The sequence below is a fragment of the Myripristis murdjan genome, chromosome 1, assembly GCF_902150065.1.
Source record: "Myripristis murdjan chromosome 1, fMyrMur1.1, whole genome shotgun sequence".
In the NCBI taxonomy this organism is placed as follows: Eukaryota; Metazoa; Chordata; class Actinopteri; order Holocentriformes; family Holocentridae; genus Myripristis; species Myripristis murdjan.
In genome coordinates this window covers 22,823,018-22,846,182 of record NC_043980.1, presented here as the reverse complement: position 1 = coordinate 22,846,182, position 23,165 = coordinate 22,823,018, and the positions used below count along the sequence as shown (strand labels likewise).

The following is a 23,165-nucleotide window of genomic DNA, read 5'->3' as shown; positions in this document are numbered from 1 at the left end:
CAGTTTTCATGGGAGGTATAAGGAAAAGTGTTGTGCTTAGTAAGGCAGTAAATATTGACCAAAGAAATGATTGGTGTCATGCTGAGAAAAAAGATATTTTCATTCAAATGAATAATGTTGCAAGATTTCTCCTTGATTTTAGTCATAATATAATGTAATGCCAAATGTCATGCTTCAGTCTGCCTAATGAAAACGATATCTATGAATCAGCTATATAATAAATAGAATATATTGACTTCTGACACTACAGTGGTACCATCTGTATTTTTGATGAAGAGTCACATTTTTCCTGTGATTTTGACAACATGCATTTAAGGCTATCTATCACTAGTACCAGAAGGTAATGAGGGCATCCACTGGACCGGAGTTGCATAATTCTGCCATTACTGGCCTATTGTAATAATCTTCTGACCTCTAGCTTTCAGAGCTGATCTTGAATGGTATGACAAATCTAAACTCATTCCCAGCTTTACAACACACCCAAAAAGAAAACACAATGGAGGAAGCTCAAGGTCGGCTGAGATTGGGAGTCTGAGGAGGGTTCTGTCAGACTTAAAGTTCACATTTATATCACAAGCATGGGACCCTCCTTAACCTTTCATCTCAAATGTCACAACCGTTTGAGGGGCGTCAGGTGAAAACTCCTCCTCAAAATGCACAGCTCGTGGAACATATAATTTCAAACTTTTTTTTTTTTTTTTTTTTAAGAAAATCACCAGAAAGTCAAGTTCTGCTTACAAAATACTCAACATTAAGCCAGTCTTCAGGTTAGGCTATGATGCTTGCTAATGATCAAATTAAACAAAAGCAACTCCGCCATGTGCCCTCTCCCCAGCACTTGGTATGCTAGTCTGTTATGTGTCTGATTTTAGCGTGATGCAGGACCAGAAGGGCTGGCAATCTAGCAAGGCTGTCTGCTATTCATGAGCCCCTCCTCCCCTCTCTCCATCATACGGCTGTGCCCATTATACAGCACTTATAGCACAATGAGACTGTGTGTGTACATATGTGCGTGTGTGTGTGTGTGTGTGTGTGTGTGTGTGCCGTGTAATCATGTCAAGTGCAGCATTTCCACTGCCAAGGTGACTGAGACAATCACATAAAGGTCTGACAAACTATACTGGACATGTAGTTATCTCTTCATCCGGCAAGTAGCCCAAAATATACAAAAACAACAACAATAAAACTACTACTGCCAATACTAATATTAATAGTTAACATTATACAGAACCCATGAGCATTAAGGCACATAAAGGAGCATCATTCTCTATTTTCAATATAGTTTTCTTTTTTTTTTTTTTTTAGACAACTCTTCTGTCGTTATTCTTTAAGGCTGGTGCTGAACTTGAACCCAAGATAAGAGGGAATGTGGTGCAATGTAAATCTACAATTGGAATAAAAGCTGCAGGTCTGTGAGTAAAGGATGATCCTCACTCCTCTGCTCTACACGCATGGCATAGCAGTATTTTATGTGCCCCTTTTCCTGCTTTCGTTGCACAAGAAAGTGCTGGATTCTAAAGATAAAGGGGATTTTTTGGCAAAGGGTGAAAGTAGCAAAATAAATGACCTGCTGGTCCCATGGTGTAATTACAGTGGCTGGAAGCATACCAATCTATCAAGAGAAAGAGGGGGGCTGACACACCGCAAAGGGGTTAGTCAAAGGAGATAGCCTTTGACTAACTACTGGCCCCTGACAATCGATACTCTGCAGATATTGCATCCAGGGAGAAAGAAAAAAAAAAGCCCTAAAAACTTCCCAAATGGCTTTTCATTCAGATATTGATCAGCACCTTTTTATCGTGACCTTGCTCCACCAAGGCCATATACTTTCTTAAGGGTATATGAAACTCATAAATCTGAGAGTTGCTACAGAATCGCACCAGGCTAGGAGCTGTGAGCAGTGAGGCAGGATGGTGTAATTGGTCTTTCTGGGACGGAGGCCTTCTTTCACACTTTATAACAAGGATTCCATTACATGTCTGAGCTGCTGGAAAGCGGAGAGAGAACAGGATGGTGCAAAGACAAAGAAGAGACTCTAAGAGAGACAGATAGGTGGACGTCCCTGAAAAACCCCTCATCAAATCTCATCTCCATTTTAGGCGACACATTATGGCAACTTACCATTATACACATGCATCAGTTCATCAATATACAATGCGAAATTTCATGTGAATGTGAGATTACAAGAACTAAATTCCACTATCATGATGAACAGCACTAATTCTACTAAATTCTTTACATTTTCAATGACCCAATTACTTTAATTTTTTGAGTCCCGGCCTACGTTGTAACACTTAGCCATGCTAACATATGGACATCATCAGCCGTTAATATGTTCCACCATGACACTTTGTTACTTTTCCTTACGGCCCCAGCCACTGTACTGTATATACAGTAGAGGTAAATGTTATCATTAAGGCCATATTCTAATTCATATCCATAAACCAGACTGCACGGTAGGGCCTTGCAGAGGCACGTTATTTTATATAACTGATGGAATGCGCGTCTGTCAAACTCGAGCATGCTCCCCTGAGATTTACTGAACATCCCTCTTTCCATGTCACAACTTCTCTGTCCCAGACACTTGTCACTGTGCATGATTAATGAGGTGGAGGGTTTTGCTTTAAACTCGTTTAAGCACTTCGGTGCGGGAGATCTCCGCATGATACCAAGGGCCTTGTTTACAAAGATGAACATAACTGGAGGCTCGCCTTTCTTCAGGCTGTATGTTTATGCTACGATGTTTATGGCTATATCCAGGCAGATGGATGACCACAGCTCAAATCCCTGGCTAATTGGATTTGAAGTATTCAGATCTGGACTAAAGGAAACAACTGTCTGTTCTTTGGATGAGACAGGAGCTGCACATCTACACAGCTGCCTCTTCTCAGCGCGCCAGGTCGTATTTGTGCTTTAGGCCACAAGTATTTATAAGCAAACCAAAAACCATTACCACTTAAGACAGACCAGTTAAATACTGTACGAAAAAAAAAAATGACCATATAATTGCTCTTTCACTGCAAACGCAAGGCCTTCTTCCAGATTATCTAGTGTATCAGCAAAATGTCAACTGCAGCTTTACTGTGAAAACCACCTTGACTGATTTCACTTTGTTTAAATCTTTTACAGTTAGGATATATTTTCATGCAGACACAGAGCTTAACACAAAAATAAGAAACAACTGTAATACAGAAAAGTCCATTAACAAATTTCACGATTCCCACAGGAATACCATCATAATTCCCATAGGAAAATCTTAAGCATACAATACTTCAAAGCTGAATTAAGAAAGATTGGACATTCAAGGAGAGTGTTTATTCAGTTCCAAAATTCAACAAAGGCAACCTGATGGTCAGATAAGACTGCAGCTGCAGAGTTTGCATTCAACAAACAAGACAGACACACTCTGACCCTTTCAACACTCCAATCTGCGCAATCACTCAGCAGTAAGGCTTAGTATAACACCACATCTCTCTTCTGTTTCTGTGTCCTTCTCTCTCTCTGTGTGTGTGTCTTCCTGTCCCTCTCGTGTCGTGCATTTCCGACAGTCACAGGTACTCTAAACAGTTATGTTCTTGTTTCCTATGGTTATAATCTCCATTGACATGCCGGAGTCCCAGTTTCCTTTTTCAGCTCTGCGTAAACAGTATCAGCGCAGCTGTAATGTACAGTATGTCCATAAAAGATACACATGAAGCAACACAGAGACACTGTGCAGGCCTTGGGTTTACACGTGCATTACGTTCAGTATTATGTATCATAATTGTGATTTAAGTCTGGAATTCATGCACACAAATAGAGATGGTTGAATCTGATTGCTGCATGCTCCACACGCAATCATATATTTACGATATATTGTGACATGTGATGTCAAGAAATTATGGTAGCTCATTCTAGTTAGAATAAGTCTATGGTATCTCCAGAAAACATTTAATTAATTCACTGGGTTGGTAATCTACAGCTTCAATCCAGTAGCTTGGGTTAACAAGCAGACCAAAATTAATGATGCCTGTTATGACTACAGGAAAGTAAGCTGCAGTGGTTTGAGCAGTAGCTGTGGTTGTGTGGGCTAAAAGAGGAAAAAATAAAAGGTACAGTGTAATGAAAAAACTCTTAAGTCTCTGCACCTCATTGCTTGCCTGAGTAGTTTTTGCATTAGACACAATGCTCAATTTTTAACAGGGATTTCATGTGAAGGGTAATATTTTCTTGGTAAATTACTTGCATCTCTTGCTTTGAAAAATCTTAAAACATAAAATCTGCACACTGCAGTCCTATGGTGCAAACAATTTTGTTGCACTTTAACATTTTTCATGTGATGTATTGTATTTTAGCTCTGCACCTGCATCTTTTTTTGGATGTACTCACTCACAGTATTTCCTTACATATCTCACTTTGTCCATAATTTACCCAAAGAATTTTTTACTATAAAAAACTTACCAAAAAAAAAAGAAAAGAAAAGAGGAACGGCATACCACTGCAATATCAGGATGGAGAGAAAAAACAACAGTTTCTTTTTTACGCAGCATTTGATTCCACATACTGTGCCATTAGTGGATAAGAAGAAAAAAAAAACCCTTTCTAGCACTAACTGTGAATGTTCAGCTCCGGGTCCTTTCCTTCAATAGTGCTGTGGTGAAATGACATACTACAAGATAAAATAGTAATGCTAATATCAATAGTTTGTCCATTACAGGTCAGCTAACTGTCCAGCCGAACAGTTACAAAGCTGTTCCTTTTCGATCTCACAAGGCCGATCAATACGGGGGCATACTGTTTCAATTTTGCCGGCATTGATTTTCTCTATAACATCCCAACCCTAAAGCATTCATCTTTCTGAAGGAAGGAAGATTTGATTTACTGAAGAAAAATTGGAGTGCGCATCACAAAGATTTTTTGCCGGGCGGGAGCGTGACATGCCAAAAGATGGATGTCCCTTGGCTGGGAAGCCTCTAGCCTAAGGGTGTCCATTAGACCAGTGGTGCTGCAGAAAATGAGCTGCTTATATGAGGGAGGAGGAGCAGAGGGAGAAGAGTTGGTGGTGGAGGTGTGTGTGTGTGTGTGTGTGTGTGTGTGTGTGTGTGTATTTGGGAGACTAGCTGTAGGTAGAGAGTGGGAAGAGAATGTTGGAATAAACAGGAAAAACTATGCTGATGACAGTCTTACAAAGAGGCAAGAGTAGACAAAATGTCAAGGAGTATATCCAAATCTCCAAAACCAAGCAGCACATTTCAAATCATGAGTCCGTTCAACCCCAAACAGATTAGTAGATTTAGTATTGCCAACAACTCCCATGAAAAAGAAAAAAAAAAATCTGTGCACACTCTTACAATATCACACTCCACATCTTTTTTTCAGCTGCAGCCACCTTCCTTTTACTTCCCCCACTTCCTGCATCCAGAGTGAATTTCCATGGTACATTAGTCAGCCTATTAGAATGCAATAAAGAGAAGGTATGAGAGGGGAAAAAGAGGAGAGTAGTGTGCGTCCCCAGAGACTGTGAGTTGGCGTTCTTCATCATCTGCCCTCATCTCCCCTTTCTGCCGTCCACCTTGCCTAGGTGTCATATACATGAAAGATGATTCCTGACCCAAATAAACACCACGGCAGTCCGGATGCTCAGTGGACACAAGCTCAAAGAAAAGGAAAAAAAAAAAAAACTGAGGGGATGTGGAGAAAAAATGACGTCTGTCAGTTGTTTTATTTTTAGCCACCTTGGTAGCTGTTCATTTACCCAGGCTGCTTTTTTTTTCCTGACCATACAGCAGGCTGGCATGCTGTACACCTGAGTCTCCAGGCACTGTGACAGAAATGTATGGATGAACAGGTAGTAGCTCTGCCTGTCTGTCTGTCTGCCTGTGGATCTGTCTATGCCCTGACACAAGATGACAGAGAAGGGCAGAAACACGATGGATGCTTCCTTTGTCTGGTGGAGGGAAAGCTCCCTGGACATTCAGTAATACAATTGAGGATGAGGAGTGAGAGAAAAAGAAAGTGTGTGTTGTTGGAGAGTGAGAGAGAAACAAAGAGAGAACCAGGAAGAAAAGACGAAGCAAGGGAAAAGAAAAAAGGGAAAATCACCAAACACCTCTTTCCTCCAGAGGCCAGGGCCGCTGTAAGCTGGATATTAAGACACAAATTGCATTCAGGCAGGTCACACTGTGTCAGAAGGTATTAGATGCCTGCCGTGAGGAAACAACAATTCCCATCAGCTTGTGAGAAAATAATATTTTCATTTTCGGACCGTTTATTGAATGGAAACTTTGGGGAATACGTTTTTATGGAGTGTGAGCAGGCAGGCTTGGATTTTACACCAAAGCAACAAAAGGTCATAATCATAGCCACGCATTGTCTTTGTGTTCCTGGATTTCATTTTCACAGATGGAAAAAGTGTGTGTGTGTTTGTATGTGTGTATCCCTTCATCCCCTCCCCTTCTTATTTACAAAGAGGAACGTAGCACCACCAGTGCACAAAATCTCTCCTATGTTAGGACGCCTGTAGGTACTGTATGCAGGTACGCCTTTAGGTTTATTTTCTATATCCATCTCCTCATTTTCTTGCTTATTTTTTCCTGAGCTTTGCAGCACCAGATGTTGCTCCTATGCCCACATGCCACAAGCTCTGGTGCGAAGCTGCACCACCTGACCTTCACAGTAATTGACCAAAAATATTGATGTAATGGCATGGGACTGATTGTGATTTATTAAAAGAGCTCTGCACTCTGAGGCGCAGTGCCAGTGGCTCCCTGCGCCCATCGTCAGCCATTAGGAAAACCATCAATAGCACAACGGCATAAAGGGCCGGTAATGGGGGAGTGTCTGGCCAGGGCCATAGAACACAATCTCCATAGCAAATAGCATAGCCTTGTGTGAGTACATGTGAGGAAACTAACAAAAAGAAAGAGGTGGAAGAAAGAGAGGTGGGAGTGAGAGGGGAAAGAAAACAAAAAACCTACAAAATCCAGAGACAATAAGAGGGGGGGAAAAAAGAAAGAGGAAAACAAAGAAAGAGAGAGATAGACTCCTGATCCAATGGCAAACTGAGCCTTGCCAGACGAGTCTCTGGAGAGCTGGTTGAGCCTAACAAGCGTGAGCCAGCGGCCGTCTCTCCGGCTCACCATTACACACTACCTGCACAAACAGCCATCATTAGGGAATAGCTCCACTGGATTCTGCTGCCTATTTGATGAAACAAACACAGAGGATAAGGTTTCCTCTGTTCTTAATGGCCACAGAGCTGTTTAAATGGCTTTCATCTCTCTCCAAAGCCAATGGATCATACATCCCAATGCTGACATTTCCACCAGTGCAAAGCTAATTCAATCAAATTTATGAGTATTGGGGGGATGAGAAAGATTATAATATTATGAGATTAAAACCATTAGAATGGTCTAAATGCTTTTCAAGGCTAAGAAAATGAAATGCCAGGATCATTTACAAAAACAGGTGCATCCTCTTGGTGATTAAATCTATACAGGGCTTCAACTTAATTTTACACTTTAACTTTACTGTGTAAAAAAAAAAGCCTTCATTCTATTCCTTTAAAAGCTGTTTCAATTAAAGCTGTTTCAATTATAATGAATGTTTTTTGCATGCAAATTCATCAGTGTCACTACATTCTAAAATGAAAACTTTGAATGTTCTAATCTGAATATGCAGTATGTGCAAAATGGTTAGCACATAGTAAATATAGCATAATTCAGCATGCTGATTCTTTTATTGTAGTTTTTGGACACAGCCTGACTGTGTTTTACCTGATGGAGGAGTTTCCCCAGGCTCCATGTTTGTCAGTCAGGATGTTGACTATCTTCTGGATGAGCTGTGTGGCTGTCACATGGTCACGGTATTTGGCTGCTCGGATCAGGTGGTCACACATCTTCTCCTCATCTCGCTTCTCGGCTGCATACTGAGCACAGTAAGACTGTGCAGGAGAAAGTAAAAACACGTTATATATGCTGCAACTGGAGGTATCACGAGAGTTAGCATTGTACATATACAAAAAACTGTGTAAGAGACTGCACCACAGTACATGCATACATTTTACTATTGTGGAAATAAGACATGTGGCCTAAGTAAGACTATAAGACAGTACAATAACACATAACACACATAACACATTTTTTTTACATATAGAAATTCTACCCTGAGTAGAACCAAATGAAAAGCATAGGGTCATTTCTGTCCTCCTGTCATGGTGATTAATAACAGTGGACACGTATTTACTAATGTCCTCCGGCACACCAAATCACACAATACCCACAATGCACAGGGAGTACATTTTTCTCTGTCGGAATTTGTTATCAGAATGAGCCTTTGAACTCTGCTGAGATGGTAAAGCTAAAACACCTTCTGAAAACAGCCATAATTTGAAACAGTGTTTTGATTTTCCATCTCTGTTTCAAAACTAATTTAAATTGCAGACTCGTGATGCTCGGTTCAGAGAGGTTTTTTTCAAAGCTGTTTTTCTGTATGTAGATGAACATAAGAAAAACAGATGGAGGAAAAGGGATGAACAAAGTGCCATTTATGGAACAGCCAGCAACATAAATAATTATGCATGCTATGGTGCATTTATGTTTCCTTCTGGATGCTGTAAGGGCAACTGTCAAACCTAGAAGGCTGCAGTATCAATAATGACAAGTCATGATTCAATTGTTAATGCTGCATCAGTTGTATATTACTGCCCTTATCAAATTAACCTTAAGCTAACCCATTGGTCATACAGTAACTATCAATCCAGATGCATGGCTGAACAAATGCAACCTGCTTTCACAAAGTTACCAGTAAAGCCAGTAAAGCGCTTTATAATGGATCCTCCTCTTCAATTTGAACGACAACATTTCATATCTGACAGAAAATCTATAGGTATAAATCACATTAGAAGGGCTTTTCTACAGGCTACTGGGCCTTAATTATCAATCTATGTCTCTTTGTATGGTATTAGAGTGGGCCTTGACCTTCCAGCATGATGACCCGGGAAACAGGGAAATAAAGGGGGGTATGGGAAAGGGATCTGTGGCTAAATGTTTCAAATGTTAACCCACAGCTGTGTGCATGTGTGTGTTTGTGTGCGCGCACACGTGTGTGCATGCATGCGCACGTTGTCTGTCCATTAATCCTGATCAGTGGAAGTGGAGGCAAACAAGAATGGAGGATAAAAGAATGGCAGACCAAAAGGAAGGGACTAACACAAAGGTTGTTCAAATTTTACATTTCCAGCCAAATGCAATATCAAGATAATGCATAATATACTTTATATAATGGGTGTTGGAGGTGTGCCTATCCAACCTATATTTACCCCAGGTGCTGGATAAGAGAGTCTTGAAAGGTAGTTCAAAAAAGGATTATTTGCACACTCGGTTGGAGCTGCTTTCTTAATAGTTTCTTTAATGCAATGCAACATTTCAGCCCTAAGGTCTTGGTCGAGCAAAAATTTATACCGCCAACAGAAAATAACATGTGAAAGAAAAAACTCAGTCAAAGACAACAGAGTAATGCTTCACCAAAAGAAAAAAATAAATCTGAATTTTTATTTATGGTTATGTAAATGACCCATTTCCCATTAATAAACAGTTCTGTTCTCCAAACAGGTAGGTAGTCCGTCTATAAAGAGTCCATTTCCATCTGCTCCTGTCTGAGACATGTAAAGTCTGCAGTACTAATCAGAAGTGCTGGGTTCAGACTCATAACCATAAACAAACACTTCATCACCTCTGGGTCGAGCCTGCCCAAACACCCAAACCCTCCATGCTGTAATGGGCTTTTCTCATATCCCAAGCCAAAGTTGACTACAGGAGAAAAGGCCAAATTCACAGTCTCACCCCTAAAATAACAACCGAGAAAAAAAAAAAAAAAACAGCTGAACACATAAGTAGTGCCATTAAAACCAAACGTTTAGCTTGCTTAAAAAGGGGAAAAGACAAGTCACTGTTAATTCTGAGGGTCATTCCGTGGATGTGAAGTCAGAGAATATACTATTATGAAGGGCTTGTGCTGAGACAGCTTACGCTAAATAACTAAATCTTCCTCCTTTGCACCATTCTGCATTCACAACCATTCAGGCTCACTGAGAGAATCAAGGGCAGTGAAGTGAACAAAAGAGTATTTTTGACACCATCCCTTCAGGGTTTTTCAACAAGACGTTCAGGGGAAAAAATAAAGTATCTGTTCTGACTAGCAGTTTAAAAGAATGCCTCCTTTAGATACATTGAAAAGTCAAGGTATGTATTTGATAGTGAAATTTTCATTAAAAACAAGTCCAGGAACAAATGTTTCTTTTTTTTTTTTTTTTTTTTTTTTTTTTTAAACAGGTTAAAGAGGTGCAGCTGAGGCAAAGGAACAACAGGGTCTCCTTGTGTTAGTTTCTTACCAAGACTACCACCAGGGTACAACTCGCTGGCAGTGAGACCTTTATGACTTGCGACACTGTAATCATGGGCAGCACCTTCCATTACATGGCCTGGCTGACAGGGTCGGCCAGCATGGGTGCCTGCTCTGCCGCAGGAGACAGCTTGGTGAAGACGGAATGATAATGGCTGGCATTAATCGAGTCAATTACATTGAGTCGTGTCTCCCACAATTCATCCACGGTTCAAATAAATAACTATGGATGTGTGTAAAGTTTGGGGAAGAAACAGGCGGCTGCTGGAAAAGTTACTTGAGAGAAACCGAGGAATGGAAAGAGCACAAATCATCGCTAAAAATCACATGACGATACAAAATGGTGACAGACACATACGTGGCATTCAAACGCATATTAATAACCTTACACAAGCTCATTTCAAAGAACAACAAACTACACCCACCAGTTTTTTGTAGCTACGACTGACTCTTATGGTAATCACAGCTGCTTGTTCATGTTGTTGCTTTGCGGATTTTACAAATAATGTACGAGGGAAAGAAACTGTTTCACAGTAGTGGTGTGGTAACAATGTCAGCCCCATCTAAATGCTGTAGTTGTTGTCAGATGATGCCTTGGCTCCCCTCTGCCTCTCCCTCTGTGGGTTGAGAGGGTTAACCAGTATAATAGGCCAGAGAATGGTGGCTCATTATAACATATCAGCCCTATGTTTATCAATTAGAGTGACAGAGCAAGGCCTGGTAGTGTTGCCATACCACAGTGAGCCTTCAACACGCCGACTGACAAAACAAGGGTCTCAAGGTTCTATTGGAGAACAGGAGGCAGAAACAAAAGCAGCAGAGATGTTATTAAAGCACTTGATTTGCAATCTCTTGACACTGGTGGCACATCAGGGCTACACACTCGCCAAGGTTGGGCCATCGCTCTCTGCGCATCTCCAATTTCTCACATCCGTCGACAAGCACTCCCAGAGGGTTTCATTTACAAACGGGTAGAGAGAACTGTCCAGAGGAAGGCGAGACATCAGGCTTGTCCTTGTCTGGTATCAAAGAATGCAAATACACTACAAATAAGGAATTCCTCGTGGAACACAATGGAGGTCTGGGGAGACAAGAGGATGAAATGAGAAAGGAGAATGGGGGTCGCTAAACAAAAGGAGATGCTGAACCAGTCAACCAATTGGTTTCAAAGAGATTCTCTTGCACTTGATCTCTTGCCCTCGAGTTTTCAAATTGCAACATAAAATGCCACCGGGGGAATTCAGACAATAGGGTTGGGAAGAAACGAGTGAAAGGAAGAGGAGGGGGAGAAAAATGAGGGCTTAAAAGTACAATGGCGAACAAAAGTCACCAAATGACAATGCCTGACAGCCACTTCAATTCTGAAATGATGCCCCTGTCATGCTGCGCTCCCAAGTATTGATTTTTTCCCTCTTCTCCCAGAGCGCAAGAGGAAAAAATAATCTAATCCAGCTGAAACAGATCCTTGCTGCTGGCATTGGCCCCTTGCTAGCGGCCATCAAGGTTAACGCAGGCGCAACACTTATCAAAGTATCTCTTCTCCTCCTTCTCCCCCTCCTTCTTTTCTCCGACTGTCTGTGGCTGCTCTTTAATGGACTGGTCACCATGCTTGGTTGGCAGCCTCTTCATCTCTTCCACCAAGAAATCTCCCCGTCTCTGCAAAAGCGCATCCTTCCCTCACCACCATCAGTCTGTTGTTGCCATCTTACACTATGACTCTGGTTTCGCTTCAAGGTCATGCCATGTGAAAAATCATGTGTGTTAAAACTGTCATCTGGAGGTGAAAAATAGTCAAATGAAGGAAGGACATGACCAGATGAAAAATACAAGCCCTTTGGCTGTGGCTGATGCATGAAATCAGGAATACAGGGACACTAAACTCAGGGTGAATGCGCAAAACAAATCAACAGCAACAAAAAAAAAATGTTCTCTTCATTAAAATTAGTTTATCACACGCCACTTTAATAACATAACACACTGACATGGTTCAGCCATATTCAACAGACCAAAATTTACGCAAGAAAATCACTTCATTGGAACATACTTTTGATTCAGAATCATGAGCTCACTTTGAACGTCTCAACAATAGAACATTTTCTCTGTGAAAAACAAAACACAACAAAGAGGTTCCAGTGTAGTACTGCAGAGAGTCTGTGTCAAAGTGAAACAAAGGGAAGTGGAATAAAGTCATATTTTGGGGTCAGCTGGTCGCACATAATGATGGGAGCTGCAGAGGAGGTACCTAGGGACTTCATTACGCTGACAAGACACTGGGACTGAGACTACTGTTCCCCCACCATCTCCTGTAGCCCAGTTCCCCCTTTCTGAATCCGTCTGTTCGCTTTCATTTTCTGGACAGCAGATTTGACCATGCTGAGATGCCTGTGTGTCCAACTATGTTGACATATATCACAGCTATGATGGCTACATGACAGCTTGCTACAGTTGGTGGCAGCTATCAGTCCAAGTGCTGGGACTGGTGTGCTGTAAATAGCATTTGGGGGTTGGGTGCATTGCTGTCTTTGAGTAACCTTTGTTCAGCAGGTTGTTTTTCATAAATGAAAGAATCATTTTTCTTAAAACAGGTTTCATCAAACAAAAGAATTTCTTCACTAACTTAAATCATGAACCGATCTGCCTGCTGCATGTGTTTGCAGAATAGAGGTAGCATTGGTCATTCTTTGCCCAAGCTCTCTGCTCTGTGATGCACAGGTTTCCAGAGAGCTGTTCAGTACCAGCACTATTATGATAGAACATAATGAGCATCAGCTCAATGTTAATGTCATTAACTCGAGGGAGAAGGAGCAGATCGCTTTACAAGCTCAGCGGAGGGAGGACAATGACGGCAAACACTAATTAGCTGCTATCGTCTGGCTTTCATAGAATCTCTCAGACAGTCAATTCAATTACTCCATATAACAGCAGAGGATGAATCAAAGAGGTGAATAAAAAGAGAGAAAAAACAGAGCAGAAGGGTAAGAAAGAATAGAAATGACTTGGGTCTTGCTCACTGTTCCCTATCTGGACCCCCTTATCTGCCCTTGTGCCCCTGAGCCCACCACATTTCATCCCTAATGAACAGCCCTATAAAAAGAGGGAGTTCGATTTTTCTCTCCTTCTTTCTATCTCTTGGCTTCCTTCTCTCCTGTTCCTCTGTTAGATATCAGAGTCTATCATTTGCTGTGCTGGGGAGCAGCATCCGATCTGCAGATCTCCTGCACATTAAGGATCCTATTAGATAGAGAACCCTAAAAGGTAATTGGATTTCCCCCTAGTTATCTTCATCTCTGTTTCACCCCACGCCCGCTGTAATAACTTACTCCCAGGGCCAAAGATAACTCAATTCTGTCCCAGAGAGAAAGCCAGTGAGACAGAGAGAACGAGAGAGAGAAAGAGAGAGAAAGAGAGAGCATATGTTATGTCTCTCAGGCAAACGGGTATCTAAATCACAAGGCTCCTCTATCACTGCCCTCTCAAGGATATGAACGTTGACAGGGAGAAAACATAAATTTGTTTTTATGTATTGAATTATTCTCTTTTCTGATGCCTCTGTTGGCATTAGGTGCTGCAGTCAAACTAAAAACAAAAGTGCTTACATGCAGTACATGTGAGGGTGGATGCAGCTCATAGTGGGACACAAAGAGCAGGGTGACGTGGCATTTACATTAAAAGCTGCTTATTTCCAGGATAATGTGGTGACAACCAACATGAGTAATTACAGAGGTCAACTTCTACATGAACACCAAAAAAAAAAAAAAAAAAAAAAAGACATGACCAAACTGAAAGTGTCACCACAACACAATTCAGGTAAGCAGCGCCTTTAAAAAACTGGAACAGAGCTGAAAATTATTTCAAAACCCTCCACCTCCACCCTCAGGGGGGATGTTTCATTGGCCTGTTATTTTTATTGTGGCAGTGCAAAATGAAACCGGTGGCTCGAGTAGGCTCAAGCAGAGCCTGTATAGAGGCAAAAATCAATACAGCAATATCAGAGCAAGACTTATCAGGGGTTCACTTCTTTTCAGAGGTCACAGAGGAGCAACTGCATTTAAGTGGGGAATTCAATTGTGAAACATAGTTTGGGCCAAGCTATAGTGGGTATCTGATTAAGGATGATTGGAAGATTGGAAAGGCAGAGGTAGAATCAGTTTCAGAAACACAAAAAGCTATAGCTTTCCATTAATTGTATATTGTGGGCACTGTAGATTCAAAGAGAATACACAGAGGCTGTCTGCATGAAAATGAGCAATTCAATATCCATTCATGCAGCTGATACTGCTGTTCCAGTTTCAAACATAACAAACCCAATACATATTAGATACAGCATGAAAACAAATGGGCCACTCTGAAGGAAGGCAAACAATGTCTTGAGATACAGATAAAGTACAATCCAGCCTGTATACATGTCTCTATAAAGCAGTATATATTGGGAACTGGAAGAACAACGCAGCTAACTATTAAATAATAAAGCAGTGAAAGCCTTGTCCTTGGTTGCCTGTCATCTGCACCATATTACCAAACATATGTTTCCATGCCACTAATCAGACAAATAACCATAAGCTTGCTGCAGCTTATGTAAGAACAGGATCTGAATTCTATCAGTGGCTTATTCTTATGCTTTATTCTTATTATCTAGACCTTTTCTTATTGGGCACATATTAAGGGAAAAAAGTACTGTTGCCTGCAAAACTTGTACAGTGGACAAAGCTAAATGAAATATGATGTTACAGAGGCCAGCAACATGGATATGAACAAAAAGATCAATACAACAAAGGTGGATTAAGTTCATTTGGAGAGCTGGGGACAGTTAAGTGTCTCTATTGAACCAGACTAGGCCAGATTAGAAAGCAGGGTCGAACACAGGGTCTGAGAAAATGGGAAGCAACAAGGACACAGTAACAGGCAGAGCACATGGCCTGGGGCCAAAGGAGGCCAAGGCAGAGCAGGATTATTTGGGATTGTCATGTGCATAGCGGCTGCCAAGTTTGCCTGTGTTAGCCAGGCAACATGCCCTTAGCCATCTTTACTCCTCCTTCCAGTCTCAGGTTAGCACAGCTGCCTCCACATGGCACACATGTATACATGTTTTCATACACACAAGCACAAACTGTTATAAAGTGGGTGCTCACTACCACATCAAATCTGACACATCACACATATTGCATCTAGATCACAGTCCACCAGTCTGTTTATAATGACTACGTCCGACCACACTTCCTCTGCAAATGACTGACACTTGGAACAGGGTGAGCAGAAAAGGGTCAAGAGACTGGGTTGCCAATCAGACAGCAAAGCGGGCTACCCGAGAAAGTGGGAGACAGCAAAATGTGGCAACCCAAGACAAAACTTTGACATGCAAGAGTTTTGCCCCCACCTCTCCGATTGACTTTCAACACTCATGAGGGCTTTTCCTTTGCCTGGCGGTAAGAGAGACCCTTCCTTGAACCTTTAAGAAAGCATCACATTTTACTGCAAAGCGGGGGTTGAGGGCTGAGGCTTGGGGGTGGAGGCAGTGGGTTTACATACAGTCAGCCCTTCAGGCAAGCACCTCTCAGGTCTGTCTGCAGCTTTTAGTGCTGGCAGGTTCCTGAGAAATGAGGGAGCGAGGGATGGAGAGAGGGGAGGATGCCATATTCCTGTCACTGACAAAATACACCCCCAGCGGGAGTATAATGGACAGGGTCTCAACAGGACAGGAAATGATTTTGGTGAGATCTAGAAAGCGAAGGGGCTGCAGTTGAGAAACAGTGGGAAAGGGGCAATAAGGGGTGCCCATGGGTCAGGACAGAGTTGGCCCTGCAGCTGCACGTGAATGGCAACGTTTGTGTTGAGAGCTGGTAGGAAGGGGAGGGGGGGAAGGTATGTTGGGGGACAAGCCTGCAGTTAGACCGCGAGGCACAGGGATAAATTAACACTACACAATGTTTGGTTAGTGATGTGTGCCAAGCATGATCTCCAGCCTCAAACTACTCCAGTGTGTGTGTGAGTCTGTGTGTGTGTGTGTGTGTGTGTGTGTGTGTGTGTGTATGTGTCATTATTACTAGGCAGCACAGGCTATGTTTGAAAAGTAAACATTTATCCTCAGGGTTTGCAGTGACAGATCTAGAAACTTGATGGACATGTTAGAGCTAGCCAGTGGATCAGCTCCTCCATGCTCTCACTGAGTGCTACCCCTCTTTTGTTTTCATTAAATATAGCCTGACACAACACAAGAATATCAAGCTATCAACCATTTCTATCAAAGCAGGCTTAATGTGACAGGCCTGAGGCTATAAATGGACTTTATTGTCCCAGCAGAGCAAGCCTAAAGTTCCTGGAGATCTCATGAAAAAAAACAAAAAAACAAAAAACACAGAAGCAGGAAATACAAATAATACATTTTTGGTTTCAAGCATTTCTTTACCAAGATAGAGGAGTAATGAAAGAGACTGTACTGTTATCCTTCACTGGCTTTGTGTTATTATCTTACTTTCATGCTGTATATTGTTTGTGCCATTTAACACAGTATGCTGCACTTTCACACCAAAATAATTCTATTTTCATTGTGCTTCAATATTATTTTCTTTATGTATTGCTATTTTTCATTACTTAAATTATAAGACATCATGTCAAGAGGTACTCTGTGTGTCTGTGCACGGGTTGCATCTCACCTCAAACTCTGCATGTTTATGGATGTCTTCAGCCCTCTGTCGGCTGAGGATGAACTCAGCTTCGTTAGCCACACGCACCAAGTGGTCTTTCATGGTGTGACTCAGCAGTCTAAGCGGAAAAGAAAACAGACATCAGCCCACTGAAATAATGCTGCGTTAGGTTATCTTTATTATTCAAACTTTTAAGCAGAGCACTTGGATGTCATTTACAGGATCATGCCCCTTTAATGTGATGTACATTTAATTCAGTGAATGGCTGGAAAACTTCTTGGATAGATGCTCAGGGAATATCATCAAGTCTTCAGAATATTTAAAACATCTGTTTAACACCATGAGATCTGGTAACCTAGTGGAAGAACAGCCATGTAATATCCATAAAACAGTGAAAAAGAACCATGCAAAATAACCAGGAAATCTAATTTAGGGACAAGACCTGACCAGAGACACCCTTTAGCTTGGCGGCAGGTGCTAATTGATTTGTTAATGATATGCATCTGACAAGAGGGAGGATCTCTGTCCATGTTGCTACATATGTAGCCTACCCCCCTCCCCCTTCTTATCAGTGTTAATGAAACATGCATGTGCGTGAGGGTCTGTGTGTGTGTGTGTGTGTGTGTGTGTGTGTGTGTGTGTGTAGGTCAAAGAAACCACTCTCCAGCCCAAGAGGTCAGGCCTGTGCAAAGTGGAACAATAACAGGCCAGGGGCCAGAGAGGACAGGCTGGGGAGCCCAGGCAGGGATAAGGCGGGGTGGGGTGTTTGAAAGGGGGGTGTGGGGGGAGGGGTTTGTAACCCAAGCCTGCTGTTTCAGCACAGGGCAGCAGGGGAGCGGAGGTGCTGGGGCCTCTGTAGCCTCTCTGGCCCTGTCCAGGCCCCAACATCAATAACCCAACCACTGCCTGTCTTTATGATGCGCTGCGCTCACATACTGTACATACAGACATACAGACATATAGACATACAGTACATGTGCAAGTACCAATGCACTTACACACACAGACACACAAACAAACATGCACGCACACACATTTGCTCATTCAATTTAACATGTGATACGTGGCTGATAATGCCATGGTATCACAATGCCAGAAATTAAAATTCAATTTAAAGAACAAATTTAATGCATGGACAAATCAATTAAGAAAATAATGCCTTCACACTATGGTAGAGAATTTTGATAATGATTAGAGTAAATGAGCCAGGGCTGCTATGAACTTGTATGCATACACAAACACACACATCCTCTAAGCAATGAGTTATTGGGGTAGAGTTACAGGCCCCACCACAAATCGCCACACTGAGTAGTGATCCCAATTTGAGTTATGCTTCCAAGTGTGCAGTGTCCTTAGAGTGGATTACAAATCCTGTCCTCCACAAAGTAGTCCAAAGACTGCATTGTTGGTCTCATTTGCATTAGTGTGGATTAGGTTGTGACAATTCCAAAGCCTGAGGATCGATATTGAAATGTGTGGCCCTCTACATGAGAATGTGAAACTGATGAGACTGGGAGGAATTGATGTGGGAATAAAACAGCGCTGTTAGGAAGGGATGGGAAAGCTCATATGAGGGGGTGGGGGGCAGGGGGTAATTGAAAGAGCAAGGAAAAAAGACAAATAGCAAAAGACAGAGGTAGGTGAGAGGCATGATGACAGGCAGAGAGAGGCTCAGCCAAAACTGCAGAAACTGACAGAGGGACAGTGGGAAATGAGGGACGATTTCCCAAGTGTCACAGAGGACCCAGAGATCAGATCCCCCGTCACCTTCCACCTGGCCCGTCTTTCCCCAAATCCCTCTGGGATGAGCAGATATTGAATGAAGCCTTGAACTCAAGGGCCCTTCATCCTCACTTCTCCCAAGCTCCTCTTTCCCTCAGCCATTGATTTTTTCTCTAGAATCGTGAACAGTTGCCCCATCACAACAGCCTGGGGGACCTTGGGGCCCTGAGAGGCAGTGGTGTGATAGAGGGATGGCCAAATTGGAAAGGGGCTGATAGGCAGCCGATAGAAAGATAATGAAGAGGTGCTGTTGCTAGGAGCTAGAGAGGTCAACACTCTGAAATCAGCAGGTCAGAGGTACATACCTGCCCTCATTGACCAGCTCAATAAAGGCCAGTCCTGCATTCTTCTGGATCGAGTTCTGCCATTCCTAGAAACAAACACATACAATGTCAGTGAGGTTCTGAAACAAGTTAGCCAAGTTACAGTGAATGAATTTCACACATGGTGCTGTTAAAATTCTGGCACAGGTGGAATTTTAAGCAGGGAAACAGATGGGCTTCATTTGGATGCATAAGGTTAAACATTGTCAAAAACATTAAGTAATGTTAACATATTCTACATCATGTTTCAAGGTAACTGTCCCTAAGCAACTGGATCAACTGCCTTGCAATAATAAAGGAGTCCATCAGTGACTAAAAACATCCAAACTTCGAAGACTGAGTAGATAGTTTTACCACTGTATTGTAAAATATCCTTCTTGAATTTTGTGCTAATCACAACCTGATGCCATGTTGAGCTATTACACATCCAGGTGATTCAGAGGCTTATGTTCCTCTCTTCAATTTCTCCCGCCACTGCCCACTCAGTAATATTAAGCAAACCAGAAAAAAAAATCTCCAAAGAGCCAGCCACTGTTTTGGCCAGCCCAGTCTACAGACTCAGCTAACTTTCTCAAGGAGTGGAGGGAAAGGGCTGTGGTAGGAGTGCATTTATCACAAGTGAATACACAAATTTCCCCCTCTCTTTGACCAGCGTTATGGTTCAAGGTGTCAGTCTAAACAATTCAACCACAACCGTGTGTGACTTTAAAAGCTAAACTCTGAGGGACAACAGAGAGAAGGAAAGCTCAGCGGTCATCGTCTCTCATGTTGTGTTCAATATTTCAACACCTTCAACACAACCCGTCAAAAGAATAATAAAGCAACAAGGTCATGGGGCCTGTCTGAACTTCACAGCGCTTTTTCCCCTTCTTCCTCTCAGGGGAAATGGAGGGAAAATGCATGAAAAACCTCAGGTTAAAAGGACCAAAACTACCAAACTAGCCTTTCAAAAAAATCATTCATCACAGCTTGGACACACTACACTTTCCAAATTCTAATAATTTTTTTTTTTTCTTTTTTTTTTTCTTTTTAAATAAACATTAAGCATATAACAGCAGTGTTCTGTGGTGGTAGACATAACTGGAAACCTAAAACATGGAGGTTTAGAAAACCAAATTTTTATATTAATAACAAAAAATAACCACAACAAACATAGCTTAACTGAGTTAACATCAAACTACGTGAAGGAGAAGACAAGAAGAATGTGTGTGTGTGTGTGTCAGCATGGATGTATTTAACTCTGCTCTCATCATCTCTTAAGTTGATAGAGGAAGCCAAGTGTTTATGTACAGACTGCCCTTTCAGTAAACCAAGAGAGCCCACAGGGAGGAGGATATCAGTGCTACAAGGAGGAAGGAAAGATCAATTTACAAGAATTTCTAATACACATCCAAACGTACCTCTGCATATGTGAGTTTTCAAAACGCGCTACGGTTCTCTCCCTTTCAGCACAACAAATGTAAAACCATCAGAACTAATCATGCACCGAGCCAACAGAAACCACTCTTATGAAATGCCTGTACACTATCACTCTGTAACCGAGTGTCACATCACACAGACAACCAGCTCACACTTAACCTTAATTCAGAAGTGTTTTTTGTCCTGGAAGACCATATTGGCATTGACCATGTTTACAATACATTCCAAATACAGAGGGCACAGTGGGAATAACAGTCTGGGCTTGGGAGTGGAAACAGTGTTTTGGAGCTGAGTACTGGCAGCGAGTTTTGCGGCTGAGGCTTGCTGTAGAGGAAGTGTGTGAGAGTAGCCTTGGGGCCTTCCAGTTGAAGGACATTAACCATGAGCGTTGCCCGGTGGCTGTTGGGATATAACAGACCAGACCGTGCTAGCTGGATTTGAAATAAACACCACAGGAAGTGAGGTCATAAACAGGGTCGCACTCTCTCTAGAGAACCAGGAAAACCACCAAATGACATCTCTTGAGATTAAATTTCCTTTTTGCAATTCCTTTTTTAAATAATTGGGACTTTGACGTATTCAGAACAGACTTTATAGAATAACATATAAGTAAATACCTTTTCACCAGGAATCAGAGCTAATATCGACTGCAAAGCTGCAGCTCGGGGACACAGATAATAATAACAGACTACGGTTTTAAATTATGTTTGACGAACAGCAGAGAGGCCATTGGCATTTCGTGGACACAGACAAAGGTGATAGCAAGACTAATGGTGTCATTATGGGCTGAGAAATGGGTGCTCTAGTTGAATTAAAGAAGCAATGACCCTGATCAGAGGGACATCTCCTGGTGACAAAAAGGAGACAGGGACAGGTCAGTGATAGAATATTGGATTTTGGCTACCCTGGTCAGCAGTTTCACAGCTTTTATGGCAGCGATAGGGGCCGTGACCACAGGAGTCCTGATGAGAGGATACAAGCAGCCATTTGTGACCCATCACCTTTAACCTGACCTCCAAACAGATGATAGGGCACAGAGAGAACTATCCCTTGATCCTGATCGGAAACTAGTCAACGTGCCGTAATTTTAGCACCGTTCAATAATAAGAAAATGCAGGGGAATTAACTTGTTTTTTGCTCACCAGTTATTTTATTTTATTTATTTTTTTACAGGGACAAGTGTGTGTCAGTGTGTGGGCGTGCGTGTCCATAACTGAGAGTGAGTTATAATTCATTCATGGAAATGCCAGTCTCAATCTGAAGTCAATAAGCCAGTTCTGTTTGGTCTGTTTTCCATGATGATGGCATTGAGTCTAAACACATATGCCATGCACTTCCGTCATTACAGCTGATTATCCATAATCAACATCTAAATATACCATGACCACTAGTGACAAAACACAGACCTCCCGAGCAAAATCGCCTTTCAAACATCAGGCTCACCACAACACAAGGGAAAATGTTCAGACATGGAAAAAAAAGAAAAGTCTAGACTATCCCAAAAAATAAATAAGTCACTTGTGCTTTTCAGTGGCATCAGTCATAATCACAAGTATTTGTTGTTTTGAAAGGCTACGGGAATTCAGCTTGGATGAAACAACAATTGCACAAATCCTTGTAAGCGTCAAATGCAGCACAACAGCGCAGAGTCAATATGTAAGCCTGAGAGTTGTTAGTTTTTTTGGGGGGGTGGGAGGTTGTTAATTTTTTTTTTTTTTTTTCAAATTCAAGAAAGAAGACCGTGCATGTTGCAAATAAATTAAATTACATGGTGACAGAGTAAGACTACAGGGCAACAGACAATAAAGCTAAGCAGATGGAGGAAAAATGCATGTGTTACCAACATGCTGGACATCTTCAACGGATTAAAATAAAATATGTCAGTGACTACTGTAACAAAAATGTGCCTATGACCATTTCCATATCAATAACAGGTGGTGGGGTATTTTGATATTTTAAATTAAACATTCATAAGATGATAAGCAGAAAAAGGACAGACAAGGAAAGTGTTTATTGTGGTTTAGTGACCTGAATGTTTATGAACAGAGGTCCTATTCACTGTTTGAGCCCCCACCAAAAAAAAAAAAAAAAAAAAAAAAAAAAAAAAAAAGTCCATGGCTTGCAGATAAATAAAACAAAGACAAAATGCAAATTAATGTTAGGGTAAACTATGTTATATGTTATCCATCATTGTCTTTTTGAATGATTAATGAGGAAGTTGAGTAGGTCACAGCTTATTCCTGCGGCTGTGCCTGAGAACTTGTGAGACTACCAATAACTTAACCCTGGTGTGTTGGCCCTAGTTCTCAACAGTCTACACATGTGCTCAGATGTTATCTGGTTTAAGAAAAACAAACACTTCAAACACACACTTGGTCTTGGTGTTTGCGTCATTAAATTCAGAACCAAAGGAATATTCCCTGATAGCCAAATGTTTCTACTGCAGGGGCTCCAAAACCCTAAAGGACTAACACATTTTAACTGCTACACTAACACTACGTAAAGAAAAGAGTATGAATAGAGGGTCTGTAACCTCTGCCTCCAAACAATCAAACAAGTACATGTTGGCATCTTTGCCACAATGTGTTCAGAAGATGGATGTCAAAGAGTAGCCAGCATA

General features: G+C 41.7%; 1 protein-coding gene across 7 annotated transcripts in view; it reads right to left on the bottom strand.

Annotated features, from left to right (window-relative positions):
• Window positions 1–23,165, bottom strand: part of lrba (LPS-responsive vesicle trafficking, beach and anchor containing) — a 198,657-nt gene that overhangs the window by 92,845 nt on the left and 82,647 nt on the right. For all 7 annotated transcript variants that reach the window (XM_030050866.1, XM_030050903.1, XM_030050886.1 and 4 more), the window contains exons 34-36: window positions 19,109–19,173; window positions 17,031–17,139; window positions 7,755–7,921 (exon numbers count right to left, since the gene is read on the bottom strand). In XM_030050866.1, the coding sequence (XP_029906726.1) occupies window positions 7,755–7,921; window positions 17,031–17,139; window positions 19,109–19,173 (341 nt within the window). The remainder of the gene's footprint in view (window positions 1–7,754; window positions 7,922–17,030; window positions 17,140–19,108; window positions 19,174–23,165) is intronic.